The 20,174-nt window shown below is 48.0% G+C and overlaps 2 protein-coding genes across 3 annotated transcripts in view; one reads left to right on the forward strand and one right to left on the reverse strand.

The window, feature by feature from the left end:
- LHX6 (LIM homeobox 6) overlaps nt 1–6,586 on the forward strand; it is a 25,810-nt gene extending 19,224 nt beyond the window's left edge. The window contains exon 10 of the mRNA XM_058302432.1: nt 4,386–6,586. Within this exon, the coding sequence (XP_058158415.1) occupies nt 4,386–4,406 (21 nt within the window). The 3' untranslated portion in view covers nt 4,407–6,586. The remainder of the gene's footprint in view (nt 1–4,385) is intronic.
- MORN5 (MORN repeat containing 5) overlaps nt 6,383–20,174 on the reverse strand; it is a 36,695-nt gene continuing 22,903 nt past the window's right edge. The window contains exon 5 of one of the 2 annotated variants that reach the window (XM_012523450.4): nt 6,383–9,214. In XM_012523450.4, coding sequence (XP_012378904.2) covers nt 9,135–9,214 — 80 coding nt within the window. In that variant the 3' untranslated portion in view covers nt 6,383–9,134. Of the gene's footprint in view, nt 9,215–17,770; nt 19,153–20,174 lie in introns of those variants that run through there. The other variant, XM_023587518.2, reaches the window with a different exon arrangement.

A 20,174-nucleotide genomic window follows, 5' to 3' on the forward strand; every position in this document is an offset into this window, starting at 1 on the left:
TGAGCAATTCACTGTTGCTGGCCCGCAGATTTGGGAGGAGGGGTAGGGGAGGGGGTCTCAGGGCTGCCACATGGAGGAACATTATCCCAGGGCAGTGGGGCTCTGGAAGGCGTGTTTCAGCAACATCATGGTAGAATCCTCAGAGAGGCTGGGTTGGAGGATATGGTAGGTGGCAGAGAGGCCAGTGAGTCAACAGGTATGGGGGTCCCGGGAAAGAGGGCCCTCAGGGTCCTCCAGGTCCACACAGGCCAGTCTTGAGTATCTCAGAAGTACCAGACAACTTGTAAAGATACAGATTCCCAAGCTTCACCCCTAGACAGTCGGACTGGGGAGGTCTGGGATAGGTCCCAGGGAGCTGCATGGTGAGCACCTACTGTGTGCAGTTTCTGTGCTGGACACTGTGGGGAATGGCATATAATGCAGTGCTGTAGCTAGTCTAGCTGGACAGATGTATTTATAAATAAACAGTAGTGTTCAACACAAAATCCTGTGGAATCTGGGGGAGGGGTGAGCGTGCCCCAGGAAGTTCCCCTCTGAGGTTATCAGACAATTAGAGCTGCTGCTTGTTGAGCTCCTCCTTGGCTTGCGGGGGCACTTTACCCGCATTGCTTGCTTGATACCTCCCAACCACTAGGGCATGGGAAGGCTGTTCTCATGGTAAAGATGGGGAAACTGAGGCTCAGAGAGGTGACCCAAAATTGTCCAGGCACTCTGAAGCCCACGCAGTTCAATAATCGCTTCTATTTGTGCAGCACTTGACAGTTTACACAGTGCTCTGTCTAACTTCATCATTCACAGCCTCCCTGAGAGGAGGGTGGGTATGATTATGCCTAACTCCATTTCATACCTGCAGAAACTGAGATTCAGACAGAACAGGAACTGTGTCCCTGGGTCACTTAGTATGGGCAGAGCTGGCCTGGATCCCAGGTCTCCCTGATTAGGAGCTGCTTTCTAGTCAGGAGAGCATTCGTCCTGTTAGACCTTGGCACTGGGGCTGCAAGGTGGGCTGACATGGTTCCTGCCCTTGAGGAGCTCATGGCTTAGAGCAGGAGGCTCCAAGAGCAGGGGTGGGGAACAAACATGGCTTGCAAGGACCCAGAGAGGAAGTGATGAGTGCTGAGGGGAGAAGCAGGCGATGAGAAGAAGGGTGTTTTACCTTGAGAGAACAGTACAGAGGCATGCAGGAGCTTGGGTGTGAGGGGCCTGCAGAGTATTTAGTGTGGCCAAAGTATGGGAAGGTGGGAGGAGTCACCAGGGGCCACTTAATGAAAGTCCCGGATGATCCAGCTGAGAGGATTGGGCATGATGTGGAGGGCGGTGGGGAGTCTTGGAACTATATAGGGCTAGACTCAGCCCTTGGAGAGAAGCCCTTGACTCCTGGTTGCTCAGCTCAGCTTGTGGTATGTCTGGTTCAGCCTGAAGGATGAGTGCAGTCTGGGATTTGGCTGCTTTGGCTGTAGAGGGATTCTGGCCACTACATTTGGCTGTTGAGTCAGAGTTCTTTCTCACTGGGCTCCAATTTTGTATCTAGAAGCACTGCAGAAAAGTATCTTTCTCCTTCATGACTTTCTACCCTCACAGTGCCAGGCCTTCCCTCTAGCTCATGGGGACCTTTTCTATCTACATATTGCCAAACTCATGGGGCCTTGGTGGACCATGGGGTGTGAGGCTGTGTGTGGTCAGCACAGGATGGCATGGGCTTTCTCCCAAGTTCCTCTAAGCCTGAGGCAGCCTAGCTATGAGGAAACTCAGTTCTCCCCTGGGGCAGGCCCTACAATTCACTCATGAAGAACAGTGCTGGCCTTGTCAGGAGAACAGTACTCTCTAAGCATTCTCAGGTTGCACCCTCTGCCTCCACATCACCACTGACCATGCATGCCTGTGAGTTTCTAGAATATAACATTTCTTTTTGGTTATATCCCCTGATGCCATAACTTCTGAGCTTGGAAGTTTCTTAGAAATCGCGGATCAGTTGGAAAGACTGAGACCCACAGAGGGGAAGGGTCTTACCAGGGCTGTTCCTTTTGTGAGAGCTTCTATCAAGAACCCAAGTTAGGTGTCCCAGGGGCCGAAGGGGAGTAAGGCATGAGGTCTGGAGTCAGGTAGACTCTGAATCCCAGCTCTGCTGCCTTCTATCTGTGAGACCTGGGAACACATTTAGCATCTCTGAACCTCAGTTTCTTCATCTGAAAAAAGGGTAATGATAGTGCCCACCATCTAGCATTATTCTAAGGTGTGTTTTTTTGGAGAGAAAATGCAAAAATATGTGCAAAGAGCCTAGCAGTGATTATTTTTTTTTTTTTTTTTAATTTTTTTATTTTTTATTGAATTTGTAATAATATTACATTAAAAATATATATGTGAGGTCCCATTCAACCCCACCCCCCCACCCCCCCTCTCCCCCCCCCCCCAACAACACTCGTTCCCATCATCATGACACATCCACTGGACCTGGCAAGCACATCTTTGGGCACCTCTGCACCTCATATACATTGGTTCACATCATGGCCCATACTCTCCTCCATTCCATCATGTAGGCCCTGTGAGGATTCACAATGTCCGGTGATTACCTCTGAAGCACCATCCAGGGCAGCTCCATGTCCCCAAGACGCCTCCACCTCTCATCTCTTCCTGCCTCCCCCCACACCCTTTGTCCATTATGTCCACTTTTCCCAATCCAATGCCACCTCTTCTATGTGGACACTGGATTGGTTGTGTCCATTGCACCTTTATGTCAAGAGGAGGCTCAGATTCCACCTGGATGCTGGATGCAATTCTCCCATTCTCAGTTGTAATCACTCTAGGCTCCATGGTGTGGTGGTTGTCCTTCTTCACCTCCATCTTAGCTGAGTGTGGCAAGTCCAACAAATCAGATTGTAGGTGCTGGAGTCTGTTGAGGCTCAGGATCTGGCCATCACATTGTCAGTCCAGAGATTCAAATCCCCTAAATATATCTTAAACCCCAACATTAACTGCACCTCCAGCACACCAGCATGAAAGTCCCATGAAGGGAGATCCCATCTGAGTCCAGATTCATCACACACAAACACCATTTCCAAAGAGGGGCCATCTGCCCTGGTAGTTAACCCCATCGGCCATGACCATAACTCCCATGGGTCTCTTTAGCCCTCAAAGGAACCAATATCTGGGGGTTGTATCTGCTTTATCTGTCTCTCTGACTCTGCTCAGTTGTGCATGAGGGCAAACCTTCTGCCAGCCTCCAGACTCTTTTTTAGAAACTCGTAGCCATATAAACTCATTTCTCCTTTCCATTTCCCCCTTACTTTAGGTCAAACAGCATTTTAAAGTCATGGTATTTTATGTAGACATGGATATTCTGCTGATCCGCATTGAACCTTCCATATAAGGTCATTTTCCAGTTGCATCATCAGTTGGTAGTTGATAGTGGTCCCTCGTTGCCAGGGAGGCTCATCCCCGGGTGTCATGTCCCACGCTGGGGGGAAGGCATTGCATTTACATAGCAGTGATTATTGAAATCAAAATTGCTTTCCTTCATCTGCTCATGGTGACTAATTCTGGGCAAGTGACATTCCTGACCAGAAAAGAGAACAGCTACCTAGCCATGCCCACTGGATGTCCCTGGATCCTGTGAAACCCCTCCTGACAGTTTACTGTGAAAAGGCACATCCCAGTGACTAGCCAGCCAGTAACCCTTGACCTGACCTTTAGGGAACTGGCTGTGTCAGCCACAGTGAGACATCAGCCATGAGCTCCAGGAAGGAGAGGGAGAGGAAAAGGAGCAAAGGGTTCTTGATCACCCACTGTGCTTCGGAGCCACCTGCCTCTCGACTTTGTGAAGGTGAAGTGCACTTTTGTGCTTGGCCTGTTGCCTGCTGTGTAGTAAGCATTCAACAACTATTGTCATGGTGGCCTTTGAGAGACCAAGGCAGTGTGGTATAGCAAAATGAACTTGCTCTGGAGCCAGGCCTGGGTTCCAGTCCTGGGTCACCACTTCCCAGCTGCATGATCACTAATTTCTATCTCTCTGAGCCTCAGTGCTGTAAAATGGAGATAATGGTGGAGCTCCCTCACAGGCTTGAGGCTTCAGTGAAATAATGTATGGAAGACATTTGGCACAGGGTAAAACTCCCAGTAATTGTTTCCTGCTATCACTGTATCTCACTGAATCCTCCCCAAGTTTCTGAGAGAGATTTGTCATCCTCACTTTACAGATGAGGAAATGGGCTCAGAGAGGTGGGGTGAGTTGCCCCAAGTCCTATACCAAGTAAGGGACAGAACCAAGATTTGAACCCAGATTGGGGCCCTGAGCCCACCCTTCTTTTCCATGCCTTCAAGGACCTCTGGGGGGCTGTTGGCCAAGGCAGGCCCCCAGCTCAGCCACCTCCTGGGCCCTCCTTCTGCAGGTCATCCTTTTTCAGTACTGATGCTTCCAGCACTTCCGCATCTGTCCATGGGGACCCCACAGCTGCCCCTCAGCCGCTGAAATCCAGTGTCCGAGCCACGGCCAGGGATTCACCCGCCTCTGCATCCATCCCCGTCTGCCATCCTGCCCATCACCAGCTCGGCTCCCCCAGCCTGGCCTTTCCCTCTCCTGCTGAGAACCAGAACTCTTCAGGAGCACCGCAGAGTCTTCCCTTCGGAAGGCAGAGCTCCCTGAAATTTGGAATCAGGGTGAAAACAGCTTATTTTTTCCATTTAAACAGGAATCATCTTCAACTAATGCCGATTACAATAGTGAAAGGCAAAAATGAACTGTGTGAAGCCAACAGCCTTCTAATTTACAAGTTTTCTTTCCCTCCATATTGGCCTTTATTTACTACTTCCTTGGAACCATCTCTGAATTCTGAATAGCTGACAACCCCCAATGTTATCCACTCAGTTGTTTTTGTCTGGAAAACTCTACAGTGTTTATGGATGTCCCCAAAGGAAAGATGTGTTCTAATTTTATCATTTCCATCTGTCTGGCTATGTCAAGTTAATTCAGAGAGAAATGGCACTGACCAACCCTGAGGGGCCCAGTTGGGCAGAGATGGAGGCCTGCCCAGACCAAGGGGTAGGAGGCTAGGAGGCTAGGTGGGGGTTGGAAGGCTATAGAACCCCATCTGATTGGAGATCAAGGAGAGGGACATGGCACATGGAGCTGGGAGAGGCATAGCCATTTCAAGGGGAGGAAAGAGGAAACTTGATGTGTTTATGTGGCCCTGCCCCATGCAGTCATCCAGCATGTATGCTGGGGACATAGCAGAGATGGGTTTGATCTTTGTGATGACACTTTTGAATGTTTGGGCAGGTCAGAGTTGGGGACCATTGTTTGCCACTCATTGATCTTGTGGGGATGCCTGGGCTGAGTCTTCTCTAGGATAAACCAGTGATGGGAGGCTCAGTCGTTCTGCTGCATATTTGGGGAACAAAACCCAGTGACATGGCAGTTGGCATGTTAATTATAGGCCCGGCTCTGACTATAGAGAAGATGCCCCCTACCTAGGTGGGAGTGCCAAACCCAGCGTTCCAGTTGGTGGCTCTAAGCTTCCCACCAGCCCTTCCCAGGGCCAGCCCCACCCACTCCTGAGAATGGAGGCCAGACACAGCTGTGCTGTCATCCACTCCATCCTGCTGCATCTCTTCTACCATGAACAAAAGGGCTCGGGCTATATATGACTATGATTTAGGTTTTCAGGGGACGTCCACTTGTTCCAGGCTTTTCCCTTAATTCTAGAATTCTAGAAATGCTGATGCATTTCCCACTAGAGGCTGCTATTAAGCATGTTTTAACCCAAGTCCTCCTTCCTGCTGTGGTTAACATGATATGATGCTTTTGGAAGGAGACTCTAGGACAGGGAAAGCAAGTTCATGGTACATATGCAGCTGCTGTCCCTGTTCTTAACCACAGCAGACATTGCTAATCACTGCACTCTATTTCACTGAGTCTGAATAAGGTTTCAAATGCTTGAAGTTGTCACTTAAAATGAAACTTATATGCCATTCTTGCTCTGGGAACTGAAGAGGGCTAAGCAGGGTTACGGCCCAAGAAGGAGCCTGTTTCCTCTCCCTTCTGAAGACAGTTACAACTGACCTGGGGCAAAGAGAAGGCACCAATCAGAATGTGGTCACTATAGTTCAGTTCAGAACTCACCCAGTGAGTAACAGGTGTTTGGTCCGTGTTGGGCACTGATAGTAACAGGGAGACTGGACTGAACCATTTGGCCTAGGGGGCGCTAATCTTTCCTTTGACTTTTTGTTCCTGATGATCAAAGCCTCATTGCAGCCGTGTGATCAATGGCTGGGTCCTGCCCAGGTCACTGAGTACCCACTCTGCCTTGAGCCTCCTCCCAGGGTGTATTCCTTGCGTGGATCATATGGCCATAGCATGTTGCAGTTCAAACATGTCTCCATGACCCTGTTAGAACAACAGCCTGGCAATGTACAGGCCATCGAGACTATTTATTTAAATACAAAAGGGGAAACACACATGGAAAAAAAAATTGTAAGCACTTTTTTGTAAAACCAATGTCTGTTTTGTTACATACCTTTCATGTTGTGCTTTGTATATGTCTTATTTGTGTAATAAATAAAGTTAATGCAAGTAGAAGTGCTGGCACTTAAATCCAGAACATTATGGGATTCCATTTCTTTCCTCCTCTCTGGTTAAGGGCTCAGGCCCCTGGCTCCCAGAGCATCTGGGCTGTTGGATAATGCAATCTCTCTTCCTGGAAAGTTGGTATCATTTTCCAGTTAGTAAATTGAACATTTTTTACTAACCCAATTATTATTTACTAATCCAATGGTGGATTTCTTCTTGAAGTCCACAGTTACTCCTATCTGCTGTCTGAACTTAGTAGGAAATGAAACTGGTGGTTGTCCTCCATTAAGCTCCCTGAACACAAGCTCTCTACTGGGCCCTGTGCTGGCACTGCTGACTCAGAAGGGTCCCAGAGGGCCCTACCTTACAGAAGCTCCCAGTATGGTAAATGCTGTAAGCAGACATCTTACAACTGGCCATGGGGACAGAAGGGGCATCTGAGCTGGACCCAATCAGATGGGAAGTTCATAGACATGAGTGCAATGGTGGACGGTGTTGGGGGTGGGGTAGCGGAAGGGAGGAAGGCACAGAGGACCCTGTTTGGAAGATGGAGAAGAATTTGATGTGGTAAAGTGAAGGGAATATGGGATGGGAAAAAGGGCTCCATCTGCTTCTGTACAAGGCTGGGTCTCACTCTGGCCTTGTCAGGTTCTAAAGTCACCCCTCAATGTAGGGAGTAAGAGAGAGAATATCTAGTGAGTGTCAGTTTTTGTTTTAGCAGCAGAATCATTAGTTCAAGCCAAAGCTTCCCAGTAAGCTCAGCGTCTGAAGTGGATAAGAGTGGGACTACCCACTTAGGTAGAGGAGGCTCCCCTAGCTCCCCTGTTGCCCTGTGTGAACCTCAGTTCATAGTGCACCATGGCCATTGACTCTGCAGGGTTCCTCTCTTTGTAAAGAAAAAGTGTTTCTTTTCATCTCCCATCCTGGTCCCATTTCTTTCCCCACTCCCATTCACTCTTCCAAATCATTTTTCAAATGTTGATTTAGATATATGCATATCCTTGGAAATATATTAGTTCTGTTTTTTTGTGTGTGTTTCTCTACATGAATGTACCTTCTGTTTCCAAATATAGTTTGGAAACCACTGATGGAGCCCAATCCTATCTTTCTACTGAGGTGATCTGGAGGGGAGAGGTGATTCCCAGGACTCCTCTATGGCAGCTTAGAGGGGGCTCAGACCTTCCTCTGACACCAGGCTCTGCCTGGCATGACACCTTCTGGGTCCCTAGTTCGAAGTCCAGTTTCCTGCTCCTGCAGACCGCAACCCAGGAAGTCCTCCCAAGCCTGTCCCACTCTCCTGCTTCCATGGGCAGCTCTGGTGAGCCAGGGGACAAAGCATGGGGGGCTAAAGGATGCAGTTTCTCTAAAACCAGGTACTTACTGGCAATTGAGGGATTTGGATTTAGTGAAAGGTCTGTTCCTTCTAAGCACAGAGCCAGAGACTGGCCACCAAGGTCATCACCGTGTCTAGAATGCATCCCAGTCCTGAGACCCTACCTGGAAAATTATGCATAGATCCCGTATGCTTTTGGCCCAAATAGGGCCCTAGATCATGTAACAGCTTCCTCTCGTGGTTTTCAACTGGCAAATATGATCTCTGGGAGTGATTTTGAGGAATGATTACTCTGTACACATAGCTAACAAATTGTTCCTCAAAGCAAACATACATTAAGTACCTGTTAAGTGCCAGCTTCTTTACTGGCATTGTCAATCCACAGCTACCTTTTTGTGTTAAGCATTAGCATACCCACTTTACAGATGAGGAAATTTAGGATTAGAGAAGTAATGTGACTTGCCCAAGGTTACATGATTCCTGTAGTCAAGTGGGATTTGACCCAAGCCATGTATGAAGCCATAGTGGTGTTCTCTCTATGACATCACACTGATTCTGTGTTTAGAGTATGAAGCTCAAATGGGAGAGCTCCCAATAGGGAGAGGCAGTCCTGAGGACTCACCTACCACTACTTGGAGGGTACCAGTGGTGAGTCCAGGCACAGTCATCAGGCCCTACTGCCCTATGAGACCCAAACTGGTAAGGCAGGCAACCTGGTGTAGTAAAAAACAGCTGAGCTTTGTCCTCAGAGTGACTTGATTTCATATGCTATGTCATCCTGGGCAAGTCACTTAATCTCTCTGAACCTCAGATTTCCCATCTGTAAAAAGGTGATGCTAAGCTGTCCTTTGCAAGCTTGTTGTAAGGAGTGGCACACACACTGCCTACACATGTTAGTTGCTCATTAAATTATATTGATTATTATTAGGTAATAGTTCTCAAACTTTCATGTGTATAGAAATACTTGGGGATGCAAATTGCTAGGTCCCATCCCCAGCGATTGATGAGCATATCTCGGATGGGACTGGAAATCTCTGTTAACAACTCTCCCTGGGTGATTACGATGCTAGTGAAATGAGGATCCCCACTCTGAGAAATGCTTCTAAGGGGCTACTGACCACAGAAAGCCTTTATTTTCTAATTGAAAGGCAGGCTCTAGGACTATAGCCTGCCGCCTAGGAGAGCTGATGCCTGCTGTCCTGGTGCAGATGGAAATCTTGGCGGAGGCAGCTGCAGAACTCACAGTTTGGGCCTGTGACCCACGATCTCGTCCCAGCCCTTGCGACAGGTCCGGATGATCCACTCGTGTTCATCATCATCTGCAAGTACATGAGAAGAGCAGGTCATGCTTGGGGCTTGCTGGGCCTTCCCTGCCTGGTCTTGGAAGTGGGATGCATTCCAGCCTGGTGCTGACCTTGGTGGCCAGTCCCTAAAGCCTTACATTTTACTAAAACCAAATCCCTTGGTTGCCAGTAAGTGCCTGGTCTTGAGGAATTGAATGCAGAAGGGTTTGCCATTTGTACCTGCTGCTAATGGAGGCAAGCATGAGGTTGACTGGCCACCTGAGCTAGACTGTCCCTGCCAGGCTGGCGAAGAGCAGCCCCAATCTCAGGCACTTGCCCAGCCTGACATACCATAAATGGTATGCCCTGTACAGTCGGGTCCAAGCCTTGTTGGACAATGCTAGGAGACATAGCCTTGAGATTTTTTTCCTTCCTGGGCTCTCCATTCTTGACCCTTCAAAGAACACTTCAGTAAATTAACTCAGGTTATTCCTCATGACCACCTGACAGGCAGCAATAAGTCCCACGATTTTACAGATGAAATTGGGCCCAGGAAGGTTGAGTCACTTGTCCACGGCCACAGGGTTAGTATGCGGGAGAGCTCACAATTTGAACCTGGGATTGTCTGACTATAAAGTCTGTCCTGTGTTTTACACCTCAAAGTCAGAGTCGAATGCACAGTGAATCACACTGACATTCTACAGTCCATAGCAAACACCATCATCACTTTGTACAAAGCTCCTCTGTGGGTTGATTTTCAAATTTTTTCCCTTTATCCCCCAAACTTCATCCAGCCTCTCCCCCACCACTACAGGGACTCACTGTAATGGTGGGATGTATATCCTCAAGAATGCTTGTAGTTCTGTAAAATATGTACTGTTACTTTGTGTGCGAATGTGTTTTTAATTTATATGAATGGCATGGTGCTGTGAATCATTGTCTTTACTTTTTTTCACTTGATACGGTTTTTAAGATCTCTTTCTGTCCCTGCACATACATCTAGTTCTTGGCTTCTTGCTGCTTCCTGCGATTCCGTGGGAGGCTCCCGTCACAATTTACTATCCATCCTCCCAGTGGCACCTAGGCTGCCTCTAACTATCTGCCACCAGGAGCAAGGCTGGGACAAACATTCTTGTGAACATTCCTGCATGGATGCGTGGAGAAGTCCTCTGGGGTTTTATTCCAGGAGGAGAATCACCAAGTCATATACACACTTCATTTACCAGTGCTCTTCACTGCACTGCACTGTCCGCCTGCTTTCCCTCCCTCCTTCCTCTGTCCCTCTGTGCCATGCCTTGGGGACACAAAGAGAACTAGCCTGCCCTCAAGTAGGTATATCCCAGGGCTACAGCACTGAAGCTCTTGCCTCCTCTCCTTACCCTGTGGCTTACCCAGGGCCTTCTGCTAAGAGGTGTTACCTGTCCACCGTGGGTGACAAATGGCAGGAGCTGGAGAACAAGGGAACATGTTGAGAGCTGGAAGTGCAGAGGGCCAGCAGAAAGCCTGCCTTCTGAATCAGATCCCTCTGCTCTGGGACTCCTTCCTCTTCTGTGAAAGGCTGAGTGTGGCTGGCACCAGAGCCAGGATGAAGGACACAGATTCTCACTGATGGCCTACTGTGTGCTCCATGCTTTACAAACACCATATCTTGTAGGATCAGTGTGAGAGGGAGATTATCCCATTTTATAGAGGGGATGAGCTTTGTCCCATGTCTATGGCCAGTAGAATTCAAACCAAGGCCCACCAGGCTTCACAGCCTGACTTTTCCCACCCTATGCCAGGAGACATGGCTGCCCCACAAAACCAGGCCTACACCCCACTATTTCTTAGTATGTGACCTAAAGAAAAAGCCTCGCTGCCTGGCACATGCTGGCCTTTGGGGATAGCCCTAACAAGCCAGGGGCTCTCAGTTTCCCCAGGGGAGGCTGCCTGAGAAACCCTGTGTGACTGTAAAATCCTGGGGTGGGGAGGCCGGCCAGAGGGAAGAGCAGTGGTGATGTGTCAGCACACAAGGAGTTAAGTGCTGGTGAAGCCCACTTTTGCCACACTGTGAGCAGCCTGGTTGATAATTACAGTTCTGAAGTCTCCAGGCTATTCGAATCAGTGCAGCTGCAACCTCTTCAGTGGTAACCCCTGAAACCAGACAAACTGGGTTTATTGTGCTGAACCAGTCTTCAGGCCCCTCCCTGATTGTTACAAATTGACAGCAATGGACTTAACAGCCCTCTTCACTACCCCTTTCACTCTCTACCTGGCTGCACAGCCACCAATTTGAATCACAGATGCCTCCCCTCTCGGCAGCTGCTCACCGACCCTCCCTCCACCTCCCCTGCGCATCCCTGCAGCTCCCCTGGCCCTGCCACGCCAGGGTGAGGCCTGCCGAAGCACATTTCATCAATATTTAAAATGGAATTAAACCTGCAGCTTTGATTAATGCCTCGCAGATCCCGGGAGTTGTGATTACTATTTTGCAAATTGCGATTGTTGGAATATGTTAATATGATTGTCTGAGAACATCTTCACCTTCTGGGATAATTTTCCCCCTTTTTGGCAGGAGGGGAGGAGAAGAGGGGGGACAAAGATAGGAAAAAAACACCCCACAAACTCTTTCATCAATTGTAAATTATCACCCTTTGCACAATTACTGGTGGTGCAGAGAGGAAGGGGAGGAAGGTTTCTGGTTTGGTGTATTTATCTTGAAAAGTTTTTGGCCTCCTTTGGCCCAGTAATTCCACTTCTGGGGTGCTATCCTAAGGTAATAATCCTAGATAAGGGGGAAAGCCTTGTTTACCTTAGAACTATTTAGAATCAAGAAAACTAAAAGTAATCTACATTTCAAAAAGCAAGTGGATGATTAATTTGTTGTATCTTCATTCACTTAACAGATGATTTCTAAATTCCGACTATGTGCCAGGCATGGTGCTAGGTTATGGGGAGCACTGAACTACAGGAAGGGATGAAAATAAAGGCTATAAAGTCTGTATAGCAACATAGGGGAAATATTTTTGATATGGTAATAAGAAAAGAAAAAAAAAAACCAAACTGTAGAAAGGCAGGAAACAAAATTGCCTAGACAGTATAATTTGTATAAAAATTGTGAACAGAAGAAAAATGTAGGATGATGCACTGAAACATGAACCATGGTCACCTCTGAGCAGTGGGCCTTTCTGCTTAAATTATTGACATTTTTCCAACCCTCCGATTTAGTACCTTGGTAATTTCATGATTTTATTAATTGAAATAAAATATTTCTAGGTTCCTAGAAAGACTGACAACATTCTTGAACTTCTACCATATAAAAAGACCCAGCATAAAAATGGATGAAAACTGGAGAACAGCCAAATCTCCCATGCAGAAGAATTCCAAATAATTTATATAGATACTCTGCTTTGAAGAAGTTGGAACATGACTTCCCACTTCTTAAGTGTGGATTGTACATAGTGACTTCCTTCCAAAAAGTACAGTAAGGGAAGAGAGAGAGAAGTAACAAGAATGACTTTACAGCAGAGAAGTCCAACAGATAGCAGCTCAGCCAGGTGATCAAGGTCAACATTCACAGTGCTAAGTCAGGTTAATGGTGTATAACCTTGATAGCATGTGATGAGAAAGACACTTCTGTGGTCTTCCTTCTAAAACCCATAACCCCAGTCTAATCAAGACAAAAATACCTGACAGATCCTAATTGACGGAGATTCTACAAAATACCTGACAGTGCACCTCAAAACTGTCATGGAAAAGGAGTGTGAGAAACTGCCACAGACCATAGGAGTCTAAAGGGACATGGCAGCTAAATGTAATGTGGGGTCCTGGAACAGAAAAAGGACATTAAGACTGAGGAAATCTAAATAAAGTATGGACTTTGGTTAATGATAATGTATCAATACTGTCATTAATTGTGACAAATATACCATACTAATATAAGATATTAATAACAGGTGAAACTGGATATGGGGTATATGGGAATTCTCTGTACTATCTGCAATAATTCTATAAATCTAAAACTGTTCTAAAATTAGAATTTTATTTTAAAAATGCATGGACAGGACATTTTTGGGGCATGAAAAACTAGAATGTAGACTGTAAGCTTTATAACAATGTTAAATTGCTTGAGCTTGATAACTGTACTTAAGGTGGTTACAAAAGTGAATGTATTTGTTCTCAGGAAATGTACATGAAAGTATTAGTGTTCATGATGTCTACAACTACTCTCAAATACTTAGAAAATAGGTAGATAGCCAGGTAGATAGATAGATAGATGATAGATAGATAATAGATGGATAGAATGACATAGCAAATATGGCAAAATGTTAAAAGTTGATGGATCTGGGTATCTGGGTGGGCAGTATGTTGGAGTTCTCTGTATGGGTTCTGTATTATTTTTGCAACTGTTCTGTAAGTTTGAAATTATTTCAAAATAAAAAGTAAAAAAAAACAAAACGCGTGAAAAGCCAGTATGCTCCCTGAAAGTCAAGGTTATCAAGTTTTCCAAGAGGAACTGAGGCTTCCTTTACACCCCTCAACCACTCAAAGCCATTCATTCCTTTTTCTCTCTTACGGCACCTTAGCATTTATCACAATTTATGAATCTATACTTATTTGCATATTTTATTTTTTAATGTCTTTCTATCCACTAGACTGTAAGCGCCATTGATACAGGGACCACATGTGCTTTGCTACCTGCTGGACCTGGAAGACAGCGTGTGCCCAATAAATGCTTTGTCACATGAAGTCTGGATAGGCCTGTTGCGATCTGACTTGCCACAATCACTGTAAACAAACATTCCCTGAGCACCCACTTCTTGGCATTCAGGTCTCAACTCAAATGTCACCTCTTCGGTGACCCCCATTCTAACTACCTCCACTCCCAGTCACTCTATCTCATCTTCATTTTATTTTCTTCATGGCATATACCACTGTCTGCAATTTTCTTGTTTATTTACCTATTGCCTTAAATAATGTCTCCTCCATCCAGACTCGTCTATAAGGTCCAGTGAGACCAGAAGCCTCATCTGCTTGTGCACCAAGAAGAATCTCGGGCACATAGTGGGTGCTCATTCAGTATCTGTGGAGTGAATGAATGACTCCACCAGCCCAATCCTGTGTCCAGCCCATTGTCCAGTGCTGAGGGACAGAGGGGACTGAGACCCAGCTTCGAGCTCTGCCTAAAGTCCTAATCAGGCACATTAGTTTTAGGTTTGTCTGGGGCAGAAAGATTTCTTTGTTCTGGTTTTGAAACTTGGGAAATGCCTTTACTGCTTCCTGGACACCCCTCTTCAATGACTCTTACCAATCACTAGGAAAGCTGGGCTCCTTGTAGGGAAGGAAAGGGACCTTGGCAAGAGAAACCCCACACCTGACCATGGACTTCTGGGGTGAAAAGCTTGCCCTGAAAAGACTCTCCACCCCTTAGCCTGGGCTCCAAGGCCCTCCAAGACCTACCCACATCCCAGGCATGTCTCCCTCCTTGGCTCACTTCACACTGTAAAATGCAGCCACCCTGATGTGCCATAGTAGCCCACATGTGAATGCTCACCAGCGCCCCTGTGCCTCTGAGGGGAATACCCTTCCTTTCAGGGCCAGGGCCAGGACTTGACCGGGGCTCAAGTGCTCTTTCTTTCAAAGCATGAGAGAGGCCCAGGGCACTTCCCAAGTCTGTGAATTAGTGTATAATAAAAAGTGAAAAAAAGCCCTCAATGGGATTATAAAAATTGCAGTATATTTTAAACATTTACCCTGGACGAATTAGTGCTTTTACCACAAAAAACCTAATGTATTACTCCAGGATTTCTTTCAAAAAAGCATAAATTCACTGTACTCTAAAGGAAACATGGTCCAGAAAGGGGGTGTGAATTTAGAGCTCTCTGGTGAACATGGTCTTCAGTCGTGTCTCGCGTGGTCAAACTTGAGGCCCTTACGAATGTGAGGTCTGGTCCAGCAGCCTTCCCGGCCTTCCCCATCCCCATGGTCCCCCTCCATGTCAGCCGCCCATGAACCAGACCGAGGTCAGCGCCCCTGGCCACACTCCACAGCCCCTGAGTTTCCTGTGTCATGGAGTTAGTCACAGTCACCCCCATCAGCCTGGGGCAACCATGTCCTATTCACTTCTGGTCTTCAGAGCTCAGCACAGATCCAGCACTTCAAAGTTTTTAATAAATATTTGGTGAATGAATGAAGAAAGAAATGTAAATTTGGCAACATAAAAGTAGTACTTTTACTCTGTGGGATTTGGACAAACAGGGAATAATTTCTTCCCCGCCCTTGGTAAATGGAGCTCCTTAGAGGGCAAAGTAGACATGCCAAGTGCAGGTCCAAGGCCATTGGTTGCTGTTGTCTTTTTGTCTCAAGGCCAGAGATGGGGCTTCCCTACAGCACGGATAGGCTGGGTTGACTGGTTAGTGACCTGGGACTAACCACGCTCGGGAAGCTCAAAGCCCTGGCTGGCCTGGGGCCTGCCTCATGGTGAGGGTGGGAAGGGCAGGCCAACACAGGCCACAGGCGTGCCCAGCCCTCCACGCTGTGCCCAGGTCACTGAGGGTGTCAATAGTGCAATCTGGGAAAGAGGGATCCTGAAATTCTCAGAAGAGTGGCAAAGAAATTTCATTTCCCAGATGGTTGGCAGGGAGGTGGGGTGGCACAATAGTTAAAAGCATGGGCTTGGGGCTCTGCCACCACTAGCTCTCAGACCTTGGGCAGGTGGTCTCATACCTCTTTGATTCTTATTTCCTTCTTACAAAGGTGCTTACTTTGAAGGTTTGTTGTGAGGATCAAACCTGTAAAGTGTTTAGCACAGTGCTTGGAGCATGGGAAGTATTCAAATACTAACGGCAAAACACAAGAAAAACAAAAGAAAAGCCAGAGGTCATCCTTGCAAGGTGGGACTTTGGGGCAGCACAATATAGACTGGATGGAGTTTTGCCACCCAGCAGGCCTGGGTCCAATGCTGTGCCCTGTTGCCAACTCATTCCTGCAGAGGGGGCAGAGTAAGGGTTGGCCAGGATGAGGGACACTCAGTAGGCACTTAGCGGGAGCAACAATCATCCTCTCAACTGGTCTTTAATTCTCAGGCTGGATGCCTGCAATGGAGCCACCTTAAGGGACTCACTCAGAGCACCCCTGGGACTTCTGGTTCCCTGCCAGAGTGGAGGGGAGGCTAAGTGGGAGGAGGTCTTTGCACAGGATCAGTCTTGTAAGGATCAAGACCCATAGCTCAGCTAATGCTTCATTCAAAGCGAGGCAGGCAGGCTGGGGCAGGCAAGCCAGAGAGTGCAAATGGGAGGATTCGGTCACTGGGCACCCTCAAGCTGGGCTCTGCCACCCCTTGGCATACCTCTGGGCTGAGCACAGCTGCTCTCACTGCAGCTATGCAGCTCCCACAAAGCAGGGAGTGAGGTGGGCATGGGGCTGGGAAAGGGAGGAGATTGAGATGAAACAGGGCATCTAGCCTCGGCAGAGAGCCCCTGGGAGCTGCGTGGCTCTGTGGGAGGAGCATCACATCTGTCAGTTTCTCACCTCTGTGAGTGAAATGTGATTGTCTCCATTTTAAGATAAGGAAACCAGGCTTAGAGGGGTGAAACCATCTTTCCCACTTCATTGTGCCAGGGCAGAGGGGAAGGATTCGGTGTTCTTGGGTACCAAAGTCTTGCTGAGTGAGGCTGCGTGTGCACAGGCACAAACGTGTATGTTCCTGTCCACCTGGGTGATGATCTGTGGGAACTGAAGTCAGTGCGAATGGGTGTGCAAGCATGAACAGTGTGCATGTGAGTGTGTGAGTGGCAATAACCGTGCGGATAAGAGAGTGGGTTCGGAGAGTGTGACCTGCGAATGCTCAGTGTGTATGAGTCATTCATTGTGTGCCTGGGGGGACTGCGAGTGCGGCTGTGTTCAAGGGGGGCATGCGTGTGTGATCACAGGCAGAGGGGGGGCGCTGCCAGCCGGGAGGGACAGCCCAGTGCTCACCTAATGCCAGGCTGGCAGTGAGCACAGGGGCTGAGCCCGGCTCTGGTGGAAGGAGGCTTCTGTCAAAAGGGGCTGCCCTCTTTTCCTGGGGCCACTGGGTCAAGGCCCATCCTTAGATAGCTCCTGTGTGAACTGTGGCTCCAGGCTGGGATGGGAGATGCCTGTGGCCACCCAGGCTTCCTGCCCTCCTACACCCTCCGTACAAGCGCTGGGCTGCAGGAGCCAGAGCTGATGAGAAGAGCCAGAGGCCGCAGTGAGGGTGGCAACACCCAGGCGCCCCTCTCATAACTCCTGACAAGAAAGAGGCTTTGAACTTGGTTGGCAGTAGTGGTGGCCAGAGGCCAAGGCCACGGCAGCGCCAATATTGACTGAGGGGTCACTGCCCAGGCAGAGCCTGCCAAGGGGCAGGAGGGGCAAAAGGGGAGGGCCTTGCAGCTGCTCTTGCTTTTCCCTGTAAAGGAGAATCTTCTGGGCTTGGCTGGGGAGGCTGGGGGGTGAGTTAGGCTGGGCTGCTTCACCCACTGGGCGTACGGCCCTGTGTACACCTGCCTTTTTAGGCCCATTGAAATATGAGACTCAGAAACAAAATGATCCACTGTAAAAGATAAAAAAGGGAAACTGCAAAGCTGAAATGAATAAATGTTACAATGAACACATTCAGATTTTTAATTAACTATTAAATTTAGAAATGAAAACAATTTTACTACACTTGAAATCAATTTGTAGGCTAGATTCCCACATTTTACAAGACTACTCCAATATGCACACCACTCTCAAGAAATCACAGTTATTAAAGAATTGTAGCCAAATGATTTGTCAAGCAAAATTATAAAAACCCTTTCAAAGTTATAACAGCAAAAAAATTTATATTTAATGTGGGATTGTAGGAATTTTGTTTGAATATGTTTGAAATGACTAGGGTGGAGCCTCCAAGGTAAGGTGGAAGGCTGGGGCGGGGCAAGTTGGGGCAAGCCACACGACTCCTTTGTGCTAGGAGCATGCCAGGCACCATGCCCTTTACTTTGCGTGCATGATCTCATGAAGTTCCCATAAACTCCTCCATAGCATGCATAGTTGCTGTCATCTTAGGTGGGAATTTTAGGTAGTCCAGGCTGTGGAAAAGGGGGAAAATGCCCATAGTCACAGTGACCCTTGGAAATCTCTTAGGAAGGGCATCTCAAGTGCCACATGGCCAGTTTTCCCAGCACTGTTGGCACAGAGTATACCTGCCGTTGATGTCTGATGCACGGCCTGTTTGTGGTGATGAGCCACTACCCATCCTGAAGTAACAGAATCTTCCTCTCTGTGGCAAGATGTGCACACGACGGAGGAACACGGGGATGGAGACCAACTGATCACCTCTTGCCACGTCACTTCAGAGGAGTGTGTGCTGAGTGGAGAGGGACAGCAAAATCACCCGCACCGTTTATATCATTATTCTTCTTGGTTCCCCACTCCCTGCTTTCATCTTTCAAACGTTTATAATTGACTTTGCACCCACTAACCATGTTCACGATGCCTAGCCACTGTACTGAGGTGGCTCAGAGAAGCAAAGTGCCAAGGCCAAGGTCACTCCTGTAGCTTTGCTCTGAACCTCTGCTCCCTTCTGCCCCTTCTCTCCAGCTGTGTGTGGAGAAGGGACTATTCGGGCTGGCAGCTGGGAGCTCTGGTGTCCAGGGAGCAGAGTGAGGGCTGAATTAAGGCAAGGACAGGTGCTGAGTCTGGTACCTGAGTAAGACCTTGAGGAGTCTCTGCAGGGGCTCAGCAAAGGCCTGGGTTCGGGGGTGAGGGGGGTCTTAGAGCATATGAGGCTCTAAGAAATGAGAAAGATGATGGCGAGCACAGATTCAGGACATCAGGGGATTGGCAGAGATATCAGGGAACTGCAGGCCTCCAATCCAGTCTTGAAATTGGCATCCAAAGCAGGTGGGAAGAGGCCAGAAGGCAGGCTGTCAAGGTGACACTGACGCCTCCCTTTGGGACACAGAGGCTTCTGCTTCTCAACTTTTCTCCTGGGTCTAAAATAACAATTGTGATAAAAAATAGGCATTAACCACGCCTCCCCAACCAGACACTGTGCTCTGTGTCCCCCCGAATCATCTCAATGCTTACCACAATCCTTTGACAGATGTATTATTACCCCCCATTTTTCAGATGAGACTGAAGTCCGGAGAGGTTATGAAACTAGCTCAAAGTCACACAGCTGATAAATGGCAGAGCTGGGATATGATCCCAGAATTGACTGATTCTAAAGCCCTCTGGACTTGAGGTCAAGCAGGGGTTTTAGCCAGCTACCCTGAGTTCCAGAGGCTGGCCTGGCCAGAGATGGCTGAGGAAGAGGAATGAGGTTCCTCAGTTCCACTGGAGGAGATAAAACCCTCCATTGCAGTGACTGGCTGGGGTTGACTCCACCCACAGAAGGGGAAGCTGTGTCCTTTGGATGACTCCAGAAGGCTGCTATGGGGGTGGGGCAGGAGGGCAGTACTGTTACCAGAATCCAACGGGCACAACGGCTGGGAGGGGAATTTCCAGGGCCTTTAGCATTGGGGTGGGGAGAGAAGATGACAATGGGTGATTCTTGCAGGTCAAGGAGAGGCAGCAGCCAAGCACAAGCTGTTATTCCTAGAGCAAAGATCTTGTCGGGGCCTATGGACATCTCCGGGGGCCAATTCTGCCCCCTGTAGGCAAACTTCTGTTGGCAAGCTCATGCGTATTTTTCTAGGGTAGAAGGACCAAAGCTAAGCCCAGATTCTCAGAGAGGTTGATGACTCAGAAAAGGTCATAGTGTACATCTCTTTGGTTGAGAGCATGGTCTATGGTGTCAGAGAGACCTGGATTCAAATCCTGGTTCCTCCTTACATTAGTTGTGTGACCTTCAGCAAATTACTTATTCTTGGAGCCTTAGTTTCCCCATCTGCCAAATAGGGATAATGAAATATTCCTCCAAGAACTAGGATGTGCTAAATTCCTGGCACAGAGGAGGCATTCAACACTCATAACTTCCCTTCCCACCTTAAACAAATGCCCAAGTCTGGCAGGC

This window comes from Dasypus novemcinctus, chromosome 8, assembly GCF_030445035.2.
Source record: "Dasypus novemcinctus isolate mDasNov1 chromosome 8, mDasNov1.1.hap2, whole genome shotgun sequence".
Lineage (NCBI taxonomy): Eukaryota > Metazoa > Chordata > Mammalia > Cingulata > Dasypodidae > Dasypus > Dasypus novemcinctus.